The sequence below is a fragment of the Manis pentadactyla genome, chromosome 2 (genome assembly GCF_030020395.1).
Source record: "Manis pentadactyla isolate mManPen7 chromosome 2, mManPen7.hap1, whole genome shotgun sequence".
NCBI classification, from domain to species: Eukaryota; Metazoa; Chordata; class Mammalia; order Pholidota; family Manidae; genus Manis; species Manis pentadactyla.
Window position 1 is genome coordinate 194,098,128 of NC_080020.1, and position 19,848 is coordinate 194,117,975.

At 31.9% G+C, this 19,848-nt stretch overlaps 1 protein-coding gene across 24 annotated transcripts in view; it reads left to right on the top strand.

The window, feature by feature from the left end:
• NRXN1 (neurexin 1) overlaps positions 1-19,848 on the top strand; it is a 1,068,016-nt gene that overhangs the window by 75,194 nt on the left and 972,974 nt on the right. For 14 of the 24 annotated variants that reach the window (XM_057497228.1, XM_036925921.2, XM_057497214.1 and 11 more), the window contains exons 2-3: positions 15,804-15,821; positions 19,169-19,198. The exons of 7 other annotated variants lie outside the window; for them this stretch is intronic. In XM_057497228.1, the coding sequence (XP_057353211.1) occupies positions 15,804-15,821; positions 19,169-19,198 (48 nt within the window). The remainder of the gene's footprint in view (positions 1-15,803; positions 15,822-19,168; positions 19,199-19,848) is intronic. 3 more of the 24 variants (XM_036925923.2, XM_057497216.1, XM_036925912.2) reach the window with 1 other exon arrangement.

A 19,848-nucleotide genomic window follows, 5' to 3' on the forward strand; every position in this document is an offset into this window, starting at 1 on the left:
ATCCCAGAGTACATGTCTTCCAGGGTCTTGAAAGATAGAGCTGAAAAGAGTAGCACTTAGTAATAATCATAATAATAGCAATAATAATGCTTCATTGGTATATAGCATTTTTTTTTTCAGAATGCTTTCAAATCTTGAGTCATTTCATCTTTGCAACAAACTTGTGGTAAATTCAATGTCATAGTTTTCCTTATATATGTTTGAGAAGACAGAACAATTTAGAATGGTTCATAAACTTGTCAAGTTTTCATATCAGATTTATACCACATCAACTTTATCTGTTGAATAAATAATGATTTTCTAAGATAAAACTGTATATTGCACTACCTGAGAATTAGCCTGGGTCAAAGGTAGCAAAGGATGACTCAGAGTTAGGCAAGAAAATGACCTATAGTCAAATAGGTCATTGGGCTAACTGTGGCCCAATGCCTGTTTTATTATTTTAATAGCATTTTATTGGAACACAGCCACACACATTCTTTTTATGTTTTGTTGGTGACTGTCTTCACACTAAAATGATGGAGTTGAGAAATTGCAACAGAGACCACATGGCCTGCAGATTCTAAAATCTATCTGTCCCTTTATAGATAAGTTTGTCAACTTTTCATCTAGGTAATGGTCTGAACTAGAGGCTGTATGTAGATGTTAGAATGCTATATATATTACACCATGTGTATGATATGTATTGGTACAGAAAACATGGAGGCAATTCCCCTAAAAAGAAACCTACACTTGTACTGTTATTGTGAATGGCACTCATTTGTTAATTTATACGCATTCCTATGTATCAATTATGGGCTTTAATGCACCGCTGTGCTAGCTGAGCCTGCGTCCTTCAAGCACAGGGTTATGTAATTATTGCTGCTAGAGGCTTTAATCAAGTTCTTCTTATGGAAAACAAACAAATGATTAGCCTTTACATTGCAGGCATAAACAGGAATTTGATTCATGAATTTCCTAATTATACTGCACTTTTGGAAATCAGTTGGCATTCAAATTCTTGCTGTTACTGTGTAAAATTTCCTTTTGCAAGATAGAAGTATAAGATTTAAAAAAATGTTAAATATGTTCAGATGAAAGTTAGATTTAATTTATATATTTTTCCCCATATTTGCTCAATAACTTGTGTGTAGATTTCATTATTTTCATCTTAAGTATGAGGAAATTGAGGCTCAGATTGAAAAATGACCAGCCCAATGTCACATTAGAAAGTAATTTGCGGTGGAACCCAAATGGGACTCCTAATCTCTGGGCCTAGCTCTGGGTTCCATCCACCATGCATTGCTGCTTCAGCCACAAGACCAAGTCCATGCTCCATGATTTCTGTAACCAGTGAGTAAAATGGGTCAGCTTTTCCAGATTTGTATTTTTTTCAGGATGCACTTTTAGTTCATAACAATTAGCAAGTTAAATGTACATCCTCTATTTTATAGCACTAGAATATCATACTTACTGCTTTCAGCCATGTGAAAAATCAATTCTGAAATAAGATCGACAAATTCCTTTTTAATTCTATCTAAACAAAAACAACCAAACTCTGCATATTTTGAGTGCTGAAGCCAATTTTGATTTTATCAGAGATACAAAGTGGTTCTTAATTTCTCCTCTCCAGTCCCTTTCATCATTTGTCAGAAATCAAATGCCATGGCCTTCCACAAATAAAATCTGCTTAATTGTCCCTGAGGAGTTCCTTGTGAGAATTAGAAAGTATACCTACAAGAAAGTATTTCCTTTTCTTTCCTATTTTCTAACCTGCTCTTAGTGTCTCTGCAGCATATATTATTTTCTGAGTTATTCACATTGCATTTTTCTTTACCTTTGTGTGGAAGGCTGATCTAGGCTAGATCATGAGGCTTCTTTTATTTTCCCGGAGCTGTGCAGAAGTCCTCACAGACAAGAATTTTTAATGAGATGATTGTTTCTCATTCACATCTTTACAAAGCCTCTGGGGTATTTCCTAGGACATGATTCATAATGGGAAACATTACATGGAGGAGGTTAGTCTAGGTTAGGGTCATAATCCATCAGGTTTTATAGAACATTTCCATTGTTACATAAGGTTCAGTTAGACAACTCTGGTCTAGAAAGAATCATAGAAATTTCTTAGACTATATGTCTGGTTGCTAATGACATTTATATACTAGTACCTTAACCACTGAGGGCCTCACTTTTTTCATCTGTAAAATTAAAATAAGATTATATGTGAACTCCATCTCTATTTGTTACAGATAAATTTTAAATGGTTTACTTGTAAATTCTGATATCTGTGGTTTTAGATACCCTCAGTGGGCGGGGGGAGTATATTAATTTATTATTTTTAACCATTTTTTCCAAACTTTTCAATATAGAAATCTATGAGCAAGAAAATTAGAATTTCAGTTTCTTATTTAGAATTCACATAGAAAGAAAAAAAAATAGCCAAGATTGGATTATTATCCTTAGTTGAAGGAGTATGCCGCTTTGGTCTGGTTTGTTAGTTGAAGTCTGCTTTGCAGTCGTCTTTGGTTATTATTGACACCTTTCCTTTTGGAGTTGTATTCAAAGTTGTGACCCAAAGGATGATTAACAAGGGTTTAATCACATGTTTTAAAAGTGGACATTTTATTTGATTTTTTAACCTGTTAAAGTAATATTCATTTAAGTTTTAAAATTCTAAAACTTGAAATTTCTAAATGCCATTGCACTTTAACTTCATAAGTTCGATCAGAATTTTAGGAGCAATAAATAGGATTAAACAAGAAAGAAATGATTATATTTAAAGTTAGGCCTTACATACTAATGCTTTCATAAGAAAGTCACTTAAAATTTTAATTGACTAATACATGATCTATACAACAGATGTTGAGTTATTTCTGCTGTCTGAGTTAACTACAGTATTAAAAAGTATTCTAATCAACATATATCCCATTAAAACATGAAAGATGTTTATCACAATGAGCAGATTAGCATCACTAAAGGTAGTATTTAGAAATAAAGAAAATTTTGAATTATATATTTCTCATATACATAATTGATGTAGTTGCTTTGAATTATTTTAATAGGATGGAACATTTTAGTCTAGTAACTATACATCAGGTACCATGATGCCCAACGAAGTGAAACCTGAGATCAATTGTTTGGACCAAAATGCAGAGAATATCATTTTAAATACCTTTCTGCTTTTTAAAGTTTATCAAGCCAAAATTTTCTGAATAACTTAAATTTACCTACGATTATCTTAAAATATCACTAGTCTGATCATGTTAAAGATCCACATGCCATCCAATAAGTATATGAGCTTGAAACATATCATAATTTATAAATTATAACACTAAAATTATGAAAAAAAATAAAATAGATTCTTATAGCATCAGTAAAATCATTTAATTTACTAAAACATTTTTTCTTGTTGATATCTTACTGCAAATGTATCATGGAACAGTATGTCACAGAAGATGAATTTTAAAGAAGAAGCTCCATAATAAGAAGCTGGTATTTTAGTGGGGTTGCCTTCCGGCCAATTTTTTTTTTCACTTTAAATAATTTGCTTCCTACAAATATGCTAATCAGCCCTTGAGATGCATGGAAATTTGCTAAGTCTCCATAATATAAAGGGAAGAACATAGAATTTGAGGTCAGAAGAGCTGATTTCTATCATTTAGTCATCTGTTCTTCACTTATTACCTCATACTTATTGAGTGTGCCCCACTCTGTACTAAGAACTATGAATAAAGTGGTGAAGAGAACAGATATTATTTACATCCCATTGGATTTTAATAGTTACATTATTTTTTTGAATTTTAATGATGGAGTTCCTTATATGGATTTCATTACACTGTTTTTTCTATTTCTGGGTATGTTTGAAATTTCTTAGTAAATTTTTTTTTTGGTATTATTAATGTACAATTACATGAGCAACATTATGGTTACTAGACTCCCCCTATTATCAAGTCCCCACCACATACCCCATTACAGTCACTGTCCATCAGTGTAGTAAGATGCTATAGAATCACTACTTGTCTTCTCTGAGCTATACTGCCTTCCCCATGTCCCTCCCACCTCATTATGTGTGCTAATTGTAATGCCCCTTTTTTCCCCTTATCCCTCCCTTCCCACCCATCCTCCCCAGTCCCTTTCCCTTTGGTAGTAGTTACTTTCTTTTTAAGTGATCTTGGCCACACCATTATGATCATTAAATAAGAATACACAAATGGTTTTGTGAATTTAAGTGACAGTTGTGTCCTGCTGTGTCATTGTCATTTTCATCATCAAGAGTGTCAGATCTTCTTAAGAAACAACAATCCATGAAGGAAAGAGTTTGGAAAATCCCAGTGAATGAATCTTAAACTGTCTCAAAATGATATTTTAATAGAAATTAAAACCAAAATCCTTTGATTTACTTTGCCTAAAAGAAATTATTTCCGGTTAAAGTTCCTTACTTCTGAGAATGTAATAACTAGTTGGCCTATTATGGCAAGCAAGTCCTTCCTAGGAAAACAAACTTAACTCATGCTCTTCCATATTGCTAGTTTTGTAGAAGTTAGGCAGGAAATTAAGATAGGAAATTAATTACAATTTAAAATTAATTTATTAAGCAACCTCTATGTATACACACCATGCTAGAAGCTGAACAAAAGGGGAGGAATAGAAAAGACACTTCTCTTAAGCAACCTAGAATTTGTATAAGGAAGAATTAATTACAATAATGCCATGGCTAACATCATTGAACAGGTATTAGCCATACGTAAAATGTTTCACAATCTGTCATTATTGAATAAATAGTTTTACATTCTTTCACTGCTGTGAGTCACAGCCCTTCTATGGAAAAAGTTAAACATTTAACAAATGGGAAAATTAAAGAAAATGATAAAAAATAAAAAGTATCTAGATTCCTAAAACTAATTTGTCATAGTATGACCTAGAAGGATCCTAACTTCAGGCTCATTGTCCTTTCTAATCCTTCTTCAGGGAGAATGTGATGAAACATTAAAGTATTGCATATTGTCAGTAAATGCCTACATTCTCCATGGGTTTCTGGTTTCTTAGAGACTCAGTGTATTTGTTAACCCTGACAGTTTATTCAAATCATTTTTACTTCTCACTCTATGAATATTGTCATACATGTTTACAAACTTTACAGTGATTTATTGATTAATATTAATAGACCCATTTAAAATTATCATCTATTTTCTCTGTTAAACTCCACCGTGGATTGTTTCCATGCTATTCTAAGAGAAGTATATTAATTTTTTTAAAAAGATGAAGCCTTCTATTTAGTATTTAAAAATATAGTGATGTTTCTATTCTTCTTCCTTTGTGTTTTCCCCATGAGTTAAGTATTACTTGCAATATTGCACATTGAACATGATTTACTTCAGGCTGCTCTAAGGTATACATTTCCCAAGTTACTAGCAGGTATTAGCTGTCCTTCATGCTGTACATATTGCATAACTAGTTTTTTCTCACTCAGGTAGTATAATAATATTAGAGATCTATTAAGTTTTGTGTCATATTTATTATGAATAGGTGAGTTTTCCCTACTAATACAAGATCTAAAAATAATACTGCCTTAGTTCAGTCTGCTATAACAAAGCACCATGACTGAGTGGCTTATAAAAAACAGAAATGTATTGCTTATAGCTCTTAGAGGCCAGGAGTCTGAGTTCAGGGTGCCAGCATGGTCCAGTTCTGGTGGGAGCCCTTTTTCAGGTTAAAGATTGCTGTCTTCTTGTGTCGTCACATGGTGGAGAGGAGAGAGGTGAAGAAACTCTCCCATGACTTTTCCAAGGGCACTAATCCCATTCATGAAGGTGCCACTCTTATTGCCGCATGTAATCCTAATTACCTTCCAGAGGCCCCACCTCCTAATATCATCATATTAGGAAATAGGATTTCAACATATGAATTTTGGGGGGACACAGACATTCAGTGCATAAGTACTAAATCAGGAAGCTGAGTCTGGTTTTGCAACATGTATTTTCTTCTTTGGATAATACCTGGTTATGTTATATAATCTCTTTCAAGCCATTCCATTGCTAGACTAAGCATGTTAGATGACGTCATGGTCCTTTGGAAATCATCTGTCTTTCTCAATACTTAATTTACTAACCAGACAACAGCTCATTGGGATATCTCAATTAAACGTTATCCATTAAGGTATTATCACTGTAAATATATTTTTGCTTCTATTCTTACATTGCCTCATTTCCATTACTACGTAAAAGTAATGTCCTTCTATTTTCCATTACATTTACTATGTATGTCACATTATAAACTTTATGCCACTAACCAGTCATGAAAAGGACTACTTTTCTATAATAAAGTGAACAATGTTTAATTTTAGGAGCAGACCTATATTATTTAAGTACTGAAAATATACTTGACAAGTCTACTCTAAATTTGTGTTGCATGTCTTACTCATTTTTTTATGTGACATTTATTTGTTAGTCCATTTAATCTCTTAGATGCTTCTACCTTTGTTTTTCTTTTAGTATTCCACCATTAATGCTTCCATAATCAGGGTTATTTTTCTGTTTTTTCCTACTCATAGTTTTTTATATGCTTATTCAAGTGTGCATTTGTTATCATATAAAAGCTCTTTAACAGGATCTTGGACTTTTATAGAATAAACTAGAAGTTTGAGCTGCTCCTTTTATCCTTTTATTCTTCTGTGTCTGTGCTGTATTTCAGTGTTGCAGAAATGTTCATCCTTTTATTTGCCCATTCAGTTTATTTTCCTCTAGTGTATTACTCAATAAGAGGCCTATTTTAAAGGAAGGAAAGTCTTTGACTTATTTTAATGTAAGAATTCATTGTGTAGCCGGTAGTACTTTAAACTAATTTAAAAACCACTGTTTTATTAAACCATAGTAAAAAAATATTGTCATGGACTTACAGATAAAGTCTATGTGAAAAAAATATTAAATGTCTTAATGGGAAATCTGGGAAATTGGGGGGAATCAAGCAAAAGAAAGATATTAGAATGCTTGTTTATCTTACTTTGAAAATCAAAACATGTTTATCATTTTATCATTACCCATGAGGTTTAAGGGACTTAAGGAGTAAAAATTGTCCAGAGTTTGAATTATTCAAAGATATTTTAACATGAAGACAACAAAATTTTTATCAGGGTTATTTCCCATTTTTCAATTTTTATTTTAAAGTTAAAATGGAAATATCACACAGTTCTCCACAGTACAAAAATGCAATAACCATAAAGAATCTAAATTTAGGTTTTCTTAAAAAAATCTCAATATGAATTTTAATTATTTTATTTTATGAACAAAAATAATGAAGAACATATACATTATATGACCAGCTTTCATTTAATTGTAATTAAGTTTAATTGGAATGTAATTAGCCATGCATATCTGGTGGCTGACATATTGGGCAGTGTGGTTAGAAAATGGTCTCCCTTCTGATGTCGATAACACATAAGTTAAATATATGAGAAAGAAAAAAGAAAAGAGTTCGTAATTTACATAATGCTTATTATCAGTAGATAAATATATTTCCAGTGGAGTGAAATACTAGTTGTGTTGTTGTTAATATTATAGAAGTATTTATTGTAAATAGTTTCTTAGTTTACCATGTTAACATTTGTGCAAGTAAAACATAATTTTATTGAGATAAATATCAAAATTTGAATTTGTTCATGAAAAAAGTGCCAAATGTGTATGTGTGCATGTGTGTGTCAGAGAGATGACACATGTACTTATATTCATGTTTAGGATGTAGTTTTGAATCAAAGTGGTTACAATACCACTGTATTGTCACACATTAAAGCAATATATAATAAAGTATAACAATGAGATTATTTTAAAAATTAAATCTTCAGCTTGGAAGTTGTTTGGGACAAAAGAATGCAGATTTTCTAGTAATCAGAAAGCAATTTATACATTTGTCAAGAACTAATTATATTCATATTATTCCATTAAAAAATCTGTTTTGAATGAAGCATCCAAAAAATAAATTTGTCTTTGTATTTCAATATGTTTTCTTAAGCACTGAATGACCATTCCAGGAAAAGTTAAGACAGATATTATAAGGCTACCTTAAAAGCTTGTTTTTGTGGTGATTTGATTTTATAGATTAGTAAATTAACAGATAAAGGATAGATTATTCAAGCTCATCGCTCCCTCTTTACCATGGGCTAGCATTCACATGAGCCTAATTAAGTACTAGAAATTAGCCCAAACAACTACATATATGAAATATTCAAAGATACATAATTGACTGTACCTGTGAACAAACTATTTTCTTCTTAGCCTGTAACATAAAACTTTTTAATATAAAAAGAAAATAGTATGGACAATGTATTTAGTTTTCTTTCCTACTTGTCTATTGATTTAAATATTAGAAGATTAGAACTTGCTGATCAGTTCTCAGAAGACTGACTAGACAGCATGTATGTAAAAGGAATAAAAGTAATACTTTTATCAGGTGTACATTGTATAACTAAAATAAAAGGGCAAATATACTTTATGGGACAAATTCATATTATATTGCCTAACTTTCCAAAATATTTGACTTAGAACAAAAGTATATATTTTTTCAGGTATTTTAAAAGGGAAGCACAGATTTTAGGTGGTGTGAATTTAAAACAAATTTTAAAGACAGCAAGAAATTTGTAGAATGTTTCTAGTGGTTAGAATGCCCATGAGTAAACACATTTACTAACCTGGTCTGCTTTTTGCTATTAAAGTAGGACAAAGATTTTCAAAAATGTATGGCCTTTTTTCTTTACTTTTTTTGTTTGCTTGTTTGTTTGATTTTTCCCCTGGGAAATAATTCATTCTAATAGTAGAAGAAGATTGTTGGGCTTTTTTTTTCTGTAATGGAGATTAAGCAGTATTGATTTTTTATTTATTTAACTTTATAGAGTCAACACATAAATTCAATTAAGAAATAAATATTTTCCCTAAAATATTTTTGCCTTCCTGCAACAGGATCAAAGAAGTTTTAAATACAGTCTTCTTACTGCTTTATTATATTACCTTTTAAAAAAAGTGAATTAACAGGTATATTTTGATAATAGTTTCAGTAACATGATTCAGCCTTAGTAGATACTTAACATTATCCTCTATTGTCCAAATTCTGTTCATTTTCTTTTTAAAACAAGCTTTGAAATCTATGATAACATGGACAAGGAGCCTTAAAACATGCTTTCAGTATATTTACTCTTAGGATCTTCTAATTTCAGCTGGTTATCTTGGGCAAGTCACCCAACCACAGCAAGTGAACTGATGAGCTAATATAAAGATTTTGTGGGATAATGTTTATGAAAATACATTTAAAGTGCTAAGACTGTCCTAGTATTAAGTATATTTTTATGCTTATTTCTCTTGAACATTTGGAAAAGTTACTTGAGATCTTCAAAACATTCTATAAAATATTTTATAAAAGTCACATTCACTCTGATTATTTTTTGTTTCCAATGATTGATTCTAAAGAATGCAATGTTTTGGTTTAACTTGATAATACTACATTATATTTAGGAGGCAGAGAATAGCACAGTTTCTAGGAAAATCACCAACTTGGAAGTATTAGATTTAACCATGTTAAATTATTGATATTTGATGAATTCCTTACCTGAAAACAATTTTGTATGGTTCAACTTCAGGTGGTATTGGACTAAATGATGTAATTTAGCCTTCTGCTTTGGAGAAGCAGAAGAATTCCTCATAACAATATTCCTTCTGTTGAAATTTTCTACATTTGAAAACATTACTAAATATCTGCTTCATTATAGGTAACACTTTAGTCAACCCTGGGAGATTTCTAGAAAATTTTAACATTCTACCTAATTTATTTAGAAAAAACAAAGTCTGTTTAATTTTAAGTGATTTTCTGTGACTTCTACAAAACTTTAAAATTAAATTAGCCATAAATTATGTTAATATCTTGAGTTTTAAACACTAAAGGAATAAAACTAAAAGCTGTGAAAGAGATCCTTTTAATATTTATATTTTTCTTCCAGACTATTTTTTACATGTGCAAGGTCCTATTGTATTAAAGATGACATGAAACATTTCTAATTTTGAAATAAAATTTCATTTTTCCTTAAATATAAGAATATAACTGGAAGGTCATTTTTATATTATGTGAACTGCTTTCTATTCAGTATATGCAAATCTAATTTGTTAAACTCTAAATGTAAGACTTCTTTTTACAATATGGTTTGCTTAGTCATATTTTTGTTCAATGGCCTCTTAATTTAATAACAAAATATATTTGCTTTTTTTCTCAGAGAAATTAAATAGATTTATTTTGGACTAGACTGAGAACCTAAGAAGAGATGAGTAAATTCAAAAGTATTTGAAAAAAATCTCTGTAGTAAAATGATTTGTGAAAAAATTGTATGTATCTAGCATATATTAGGTAGTTCTCTCAAATGAAAGTCATTGGTATCCTTCAGCAATTGGTGTCCTTCAACATATTAATGTTGGAGAATGAAGGACATTTTGTGGAGTATTCTCTCTGGTACCACACATCCAGAGGATGTGTCCCATTCATTTGTTCATAAGGAAAGTCACATTTGAGTATTGGTACATCCACATAGCCACTAGAAGAGGTGACAGGTTAAGTAAGAAGGTAGGGGTGTTCTCCCAACTCCAGTCTAAGAGGTTTTCTGCTCTACTTTCTAAAATATGATGACTTCAAACTCTTGGAAAGGAAGCACTGCTTACCAGAGCCAGTTTTCTTTGGAACATTATATGGCAGTGGTTAAGGTTTGGTGGGAAAATACAGGGTGACACCTTGTTCAATGTTATCTGTCAATTGCATATGAGGAAATATTCAATTCTCAGTAAGCAATAAAACAATAAAAATGAGTGATATGAGAACATACATTATACATTGTGCTTGTCACAATTTTTATAGTCACTGTTAAAGGCAATGGTCCTTCTCTAAGTCCAGCTACTGAAATGAATATAAAAATGGTAATTCTCAAAGTTTAGAGATAGGGAAGAATTGAGGCTATAAATCAAAACAAAGTCCTTTTAATAGTCCCTCATGAAGAAAATTTGAAATTGTATTCAATATAGTTTATGTGAAGAAGTCAATGTATATTTTAATACATTGACTAATGATTATTAAGTTCCACTAGGTCCATTGAACAGTTTAAATTTCAAAAGAACCTTCAATATAATCAAGTTTCCTTCCTCTGTCTTTCTGTCCCTCTCTTCCTTCCTTCCTTCCTTCCTTCCTAGAAGGAACATTTTGAATTGAATACCACAAACTTTATAACAAAATTAGCACTGTTTGAGGCAGAAACTCAGGCAGTCTCCAACTTAAGAAAGTACTATTCCAAAAGTCCTTTGAATAAATAATTTGAAACTCATCCCATTTTCCCATGGAAACAACACTGTAAGGCAAGGTAAACTTCTCAGACCACTCCATGAAAGGCTCATTCATTCCACAGTATACTTGAGTCATAGCATTGTGCCAAAAGTATAGTCAGGGTGTTACCCATAATGCTCCTGGAGAAGACATTTTTATGGTTCTTAAGTGTGATGCCAGGAACATTTCTGCTGCTGCAAGTTGGTTTAGAGATATCCTTCCTTTAACTCCCAGAAGAGTGAAGAAGAGAAAAAATAGGTGCTCTTGTTGTCTCCCTTCATGCCCTAGGACTGGGATTCCCATAGGCTGGATGGAAGTGTCATTCAGGTGTTTTTGAAATAAGGTGCAGAGGCCTCCAGTTAAAAAGTCATTTTAGAAACTAGCAGATTACTGCCCAGGATGTTTCTTTCCTGCCTTAAGCCTCTGTAATGTGCCTTTATATTTGACTTTCTGTTTGAACCTCCTCTTGGTTCTGGCCAGCCTTTCTGTTTCTCCAGCTGACTGCTGCACAAATCCACAGTTTCAGTGATTTCCTCCATTTCCCAGTCCTTGAAGCATTACCAGTCTAGGGAGGTTTTCTGAAGTCTTTCACTGTTAACACCAACAGAAAAATAAAATAAAACAAAGCTCCATCCTGTGTCACTATGGAAACTAGGCTCTGTTCTACTGGCATTTAAATCCCCCAAATGAGGAGTAGAGTCTTGAAAATTAATACGAGGGGCTAGAAAGGCAAGGATAGATGATAGCAAGCTCAAAGTATGTGAGAAAGAAGTATAATCTTATTCTGCATTCTTCCTTCTGCTGCCTAGTGCTGCCACCTCTTTTGCTACTGTGTACCCCACCTTGGATGACATAGATCTGAGTGGGAAGCCACCTGCGGTAGTGGCAGTTTTGATGGAGGAGAGAGGGAGCTGAAGAAAATGAAGGGAGTCAATCACAGGCAACTAGAAGAGAGGGAAGGAAACCAGAGAAGGATTGCCTGTGTGCTGACAGGAGACTTCTTTTGGCCAATTTTTAATGTAGAATGTAGCTCACAGGTTGACTATTCCTCGTACGTTTAGGTGAAGCTTTCATATTGCCAAAGTTAGACACTGATTATACAAAAAGAATCATTTGGAATGATATTTCATTCCAAACTTCAGTTTGTCCACTGCTCATAATTACATTTCTGATTTGCTTTATATTGAAATAAGCACATTTGTTTTCTTTTTCATTTCTCTTTTCCTAGATGTAATTAATATTATGTGCAAAGAACACTGTAATGATATATTAAAATTACTGTTGCCCTTGCATTCTTATAAGCTGGGGGCCAAAGGAAAAAAAGTGGTGGAGATGCTCTTTTGAAGTATTTTAAAACATATGATTTAACAATCTTCAGCTTCCCTTAATGTCAGCCCACAACCATCATTCATAACATGACTGATATTCTGGCGCTTAATTCCCAGCTTTGTGAGGGAAAAATATCTTATCTGAAAGAAAAATAAAATTTATGGTATTTTTTCATGGTTCTGCATTTGTCATTTTCACAATCAAAAGAAAAGAAAAAAGAGTGTCATCTGTGAAGGCGGCACAGTCGTCGTAGTAGTTGATTACTAAGAGATTCACTTCATATACACAGCAGGCTTAGGTCAGTAGAAGTAAAAATCCAGGGTTTCCTGCAAACCAAGACCTTTTCCCTAACTTGACAATGTCTGCAGGAAAGGTTGGATGGACTGCTTTCGATCTTACAGTAATACAAAAGATACTGCTTTACCTTTACATGGTAGCATGCCTGTTTCAGCACTTCTCTCTGTTGCTGCTCAAAACCAAAATTATATTTGTTTGATTGCATAGGAATCTACCAAGAGAAAGCAAAGGTTGATGTGCTGAGAAAAGCTATTTATTTTAAACTCAGTATTCTTTGTTTAGTCCAAAAACCAAGTAGAAAGGAAGGAGAAAAGGAAGGGTAAAAATAAACAAACCCTGGAAAATGAATGTAAATGCTAGAGTTACTCCCATTTATAGCTATGTCCAAATTTTGAAATAATGTAGGGATCATCTTTAGGTTAACAGATTTTAAATCCACAACAAATGGATACCAAAGCAGTAGCTTAGAATACCATAGTAGGTTTTTTTATCCTATGACTGAATCTCTGAAAATATATGGAAATTCAAGAAAAAGCCAGACTTCTTTTTCTACTCCTCTTTTTCTTTTTTTAAATAGGAGTTAATATAGTACCCTTCTTTTTACTCTAGTACTTGGATTTTCTTTCTCTCTCCCTTTTCTGAACTTGATCAAGTCAAAATTTGTTTTCACATTGGCATGACTTCAATTTGCATACAAAGAATCCCATTAGTTAAGCTGGTTCTCTTTAGGAGTAAGAACTCAAGAAATATTCTGGATGGCAGGACAGGATCAATGGTACCACCTATGGTCTTGTGCTGTAGGCAACAGTGAAATGAGATCTCACTTTCAGGGGACCAATCAATGATGGTGTTTATTAACACAACTTTCTTTCCTAATATATCCTACTTGGCACTTTTATAAAATCAGTGTCAAGTACTGGCCTGTTTTATTTTGTTAGTTTGCTTTCCATTTTTCTTCCTATTAGACTTCATGCAGCACTTTACCAAAACCCTTTTCTGGGACTGTACAGCTTAAAACCATATCTGCCAATCTTTTGCTTACAGAAAATTAAATAGTGCCATAGTAATTGATAAACCATCTTAGCACTTAACTGTTCTCTAAATTTTCTGATTTTATTGCTTTACTCTATATATTAAATAATCTTATTAAAAAATCAAGCATCTTAAATGTGAAATAAAAATTTAAAGGACAGTTATATAACCAAACTGCAAAACCGAAGTGTATCCTAAGCAAAAAAAATAATTTACATCTTTATACTTCCAGTACAAAGTAGTGAACAAAAGTTTGGTATTGGTGTCCATTTCATGTCAAGAGTTGCCATTGAAAAATAACAAATTCAATCCAATTCCTTATTTGGTAGATTGGAAACCAAAACCAAACAGGAAATGAATATCACATACCTAATATATCAATCACTTTTTCCTTATTTCTTATAAAATAAACTCTTGCAAACCAAGTGTTTGTATAGCTGTTATCATCCACATTTATTCACTCCCTATTCTCTGGTATATATTAAGACCACCTCAGTAAATGTGCCTATGTTGATATTTCAGTTTCCATCTAATATATTTTTTAAATTTATTATTTTTAATTCTTTAGTAACTTCAACTATTAAAAAAGTTATTTGTTGAACATTATAAATTGGTGCATTTATAGATTTTTTCTCGTAAGTTTCTATATTTGCTGTTGTTTTGTTCTGTTATAAACACTTTTGATCAAATGACAATATTAAAGAGTACAGCTTATTAAATAAAATAATGAGAATAGAAAAATCATCATGGATACACTTTACTATTGAAAAAAATGTTGATAAGTACTGAAAACGTGTTCTTTCCCTAGTCCCATAACAGTTTTCCTTTCCATGTCTTATCTGGATGCCAAACCCTATGTCTCAAATAGTACTGAATTGTCTATAAGTACTAATAATAGATTAAGTCCAATACATTGATTGTATGGGGGAAATACAGGCAACCTCTGCTTGTATATGTATGTTTGTATATACACATATATAGTACACATATAAAAATATGCTTACTTAAATATATGAAAATATATTAATATTAAATAGATGTATTGGAAATACAAGGAAAAGTTCACCTAATATTGTCATTAGCTTGACTGCCTTCATATTCACACCCAAAACAGAAGTGCAAAGTGGATAAATCATGATAAACTTTGCCTAAGGGACAGATCCCATATGGACTTTTCTTCAGTAATCACTTTTTCTACTTAACATTCTTAAAGTTAGCATTTTAATAAGTTACAATATACTACCATTATTTCAATAATATGTGGACACACTATAAATAAACTAAATAAATTGTAGATTTTAGTTGCATACATTCATTAAGGAAGAAATTTAAGTACTAGAAAATACTTAAAGATCATGATGGTAAATGGATTACATAGTTTATAGAGATGGTGTATCTTTAAGTGAAATTTCATGGCTGTTTACAATGGACTTTTCTTTCATCCAATCCAAATCAGAATTTAGAAATAGAGTATTTTAGGACTGTAAAAAAATTAAAGGCTTTAAAAACAATCACCCAAGAAAAATATGTTAGAATAATAGAGTAATGTTTGCTTTACAAAGGGCAGTATTTTAAAGAATTTTTAAAATTGCTTGTTCAGGACATGGCAGTATTACTGAAATTTTGTCTCACATTCTTTAAATGCTGACAATGGGAGGGAACCCGCTTCCTGCGACTTTGTTTTCCTCTTTGAATGGTAGCAATGGAGCACTTGCATGATGTGTTTTGTGCCTTGCATGAGGAAGACATGCAAAGGCAAGGTCCAGTCTGCATGCTGCTTAATGAATGTTTTTCCTTTTCTCTCCCTCCTTGTCATGTGCTTTCAGAAGACAACAATGTGGAAGGTGGGTGCTTTCTACTTTTTTTTCCAACTCTCATTTGCCTTTTATTTCTTAGTATCAATAGAGTACATCTCAAAGTTAGACGGTAAGTTGAACTTCTTTCTGAGCATTTGTTGATTTCTGGATTGTGTATCACTTTTCATGTAGAACACCCACCCTCTCAACCTTATCAACCCCAAGTATTTGAAACTCCTTCAACCTTAGCCCCAATCCTTGATGGATTTTTAGCATCCTATCACATCTTTGATGGATTTTGGTATCCATATAAACCTTAGAATATCACTATGTTCTATGTGGAAAAATGATACAATCCTGCTTCTTTTATCTTAAATGAGAAATTATTTCTTTGCAGTTTCAGAACACAGTACATGATCCTTCCTTCTTTTTTTTCTTGATAAAAATGATTTTGGAAATATTTAGCATTACATTGTCTCCAGTCCATTGATTTAGTTTCAAATGATTTGATTTAGAAAAAGAACACAGAATAAAGTACTGATTCATAAGTAAGAGGCATAAATTTAAGTGTAAAAATAAGCCATTGGCCAATGGAAGTACAGCACTCTGGTGTGACTACTGGTGAGTATATTTGTAATATTCCGTGTCTGTGAAATGTAATACTTATTTGAGTTTTTCTAAAATTATCAAAGAATTTTCAGAAAGTGAAACAATATTTTCCTGTAGAATACAGTAAAACAAAAACATATTTCAGCATTTTTATCTTTAAAGAACTTAAATGCAGTAGTTGAAGGGCTGCCAAACAAATCTCTAAAGAATAAAAATGCAAACGAGTACTAGTAGAGCAAAGAATTGTGAAAGTTGATGTTCTATCAACTAACATAGTCACAGTATTAACATTCTTGCATAAACGTTTTACTGTTATATCTATGTTAAAAAAGTGTTTAGCACATTTTATTTTGCTGCAATATTTTGAAATAGAGCCATTCTGTAAGAACAATGTGCATTTCTGCAGAATGATGGATTTCTTAGAAAAAGAGTCCCCCTCTAAGGTTACAGATAAATAGCCATTAAGTTACTAAGATTTGATGTTTATAAAAAAATACTTTATGTTAATACAAAGTTGATCAGCAGCAGGTTTCAGCATATTATTTGTGATTGTTTCATGTACAATATAATTGCTTAGTTGCTGAACATTTCTCTTCCATTATTTAAGTAAAATAGATTAAAACTTCAAAAGAAATCATCAATGACTACTTCTCCAAGTGTTGAGTCTGCATATGGCTTCTGTTTTTCTATACTATAATTTTAATACCATATGAAGACTTGATAAAGATGATATAACCCTGTATGTCTGACATTTTTCAAAATCAGTCTCATTTATATTCTGGTTGTTGAGATTGAAAGCTTTTTTAAAAAAGTATTTTTTTCAATTTCTTTTGCATTTCCTAAACCATCCTGTAAAATGTTACATGTTTTTGTTCTTTTCTCTTTAAATCCAACTGCATTTCAAGGCTTCAAAATCAGCCTGATAAGCAAGAATGCCTCTCTCCTCATACACGTTTATCTCATGAAAAATTTTGACAACATTTTCAGAGAATACAGTAAACTATTGTAATGAAGTTTATTCAGTCATAATTTTAACATCTCTCTATAACTCAACTTTGGCAATATAGACAAGCTCCTTTACAGGTAGTTAAGTCTAACATGAGGAATGTGAATGCTTTTAAGATTTGTTAATCTCTATTACTACTACAGTGGTATTAAAAACCACTAGAGGTATCCAATATATTTTCTAAAAGTTAGATCTTATACAGAGATAATTCCCTGATTTGGTCTACAAAAAAGTTATAAATGGTTATTAGGAAATATGTATAGTTGTTTTAAAAGTGAAATAAAGTGAAAAAAGTTAGATCTTATCCAGAGATAATTCCCTAATTTAGTCTACAAAAAAAGTTATAAATGGTTATTAGGAAATATGTATAGTTGTTTTAAAAGTGAAATAAAGTGAAAACTTATGTGACCTGCACAGAGAAGATGCTATTGTTAACCATATATATAAAATATGAATCACTCAACATCATAAACTTTTTATCTGACTGTGTGATTTTTTGTTGTTGTTAAAATCACCTAGAAAATATTTTTAAAGCCTAGATTACAGAAACATTAAACTACTATGTTAAGTAATTTTCATATTATGATTATATGATTTGTAATCTTATTTGCCCTACAGGGATGTTTAAACACCCCTAAAATTTAAGAAAATGACACAGATTATTTCAATACTGGTACAAGTGGTACATAATGTTATGTAGCTCAAATACTCAAATATATTTGAAATAACACTGGGAAAAAACATAAATGTTTTTAAAATTTGTGTATGTATATTATACTGTTCTAACTTTAGGCTCTACTCTTAAAACATACACAGATTGAGGAGTAGCTTTATTTCCAAATTTAGAATAAAGAACTAGCAATTAATGCCTTTCAGTAAAAAGTATCTTCTTGGATAGTGAGGAAAATTTTTTAAACATCAGCAGTATTCTTTAGAAAAGGTGTGATCTTCAATCTGAAGTTAGTTGTCAAGCAAGAGATAGTGATTTAAATAAAGGAAATTAAATTTTTTTAGAAAGCTTGAGAAATTGTGTTATATATATTATATATATACTCACATTAACTCATAGCTTAGTATTTAAGTCATGTACAGGTAAAATTCTAAATAATTTTGTTCTCCCTGGAAAATTACTTGAGCCTATTTAAAGCTGATCCATTGTTCTTAAAAACATTATTCTGTAGTAAATACTAACTTTACAACTGTATGTCTAATGATCTTTTTTGTATTTGAACAAGCTTAGTCAGTTGCTACATGTGTCAGACAAGGAGGCATTTCTGTATTATCATTTCAGTGTGATTAGGATTTTTGTTTTTCATTTAATTATAAGACTTTTCATTTTTTGATGAGGGGAAAAAGATCAGACCCAGCCCATGTTTCAGGTATTCTTTTGGGTTTTTAAAAATATAATGTCATCACTGAAGAATGACAAGCTCTGTGGGGCAGTGTTCAAAACAGTCTCATCAAAGGGCATGAAGGGCAAATGCAATATTTAGGGATTGGTTGGATTTTAAGTCATGCTTTTATGCTCTTGATTGTTCCAACTGATATATAGAAGAAATACACAGTGCAGCACATGCCAGTGTTTAAATTGCAGTTCTGGAGCTCTTTGCCCCAAAGCATTCAACCAGGGGTTGAAAGAATGCTTTTTGATTTGCCTCTGTGATACAGACATGTCTCATAGGAAAACGATGTCTGTCACCAAACATTTTTGTCACCGTGACAACCCTGCCTTCCCATGCTCCCTTGTTTATTGCTGACTGTGCTCTTGTTTCCCTTCAAGGTCTGGCGCACCTGATGATGGGCGACCAAGGTATGGGCTCTGTTCCTTTTCCACTCTGCTTTCAGTGTTTTCTTGTTTTGTAGCTGCTTTCAAACCATCACTGCAAAGGATGGACAAGTGCTTGTAAATAATCTGGCTGCAAGTTAAACACGTAACTTTTGTTCACCTTTTTTTCATGTGTTTTTCTCCCCTTTATTTGTTGGTTTGATTTTGGTTTACTCCTTTGACTTTTATTTTCCTTCATTCTCTGCACTATAGTATCTGCAAATAAATGAGACATAATAATTTGTGACAGAAAGTTTCCATACATTTATTAGCATATGTAGTTAAGGGTAGTTATAGTAAAGAAAAACCAAGAACTGTCAGAAGTTAATATCTGAAAGAGGATATTCATTTTAACCTACTGTACAAAACAGTCCATTTTTCACCCATGCATGGCAGTTTGGGAACATGCAAACATTTTTAGCTTTTGGCTTCTAGAATGCTGAGTATAGTGTTCCACAAAATCAATAATTTTTCTACCTACAGTCATTGTGTATCTCCTTTTCGTATAATCTTTTAAAGTGAGCATGGGCTTTCCAAGTTTCTTGCATGTATTGCCTATAAAAAGCACTTTTCCCCGTATGTACTGACTGTATTTCCATTTGTTTTCAAACCCTGGTTTATACCTTCTTGTCTTG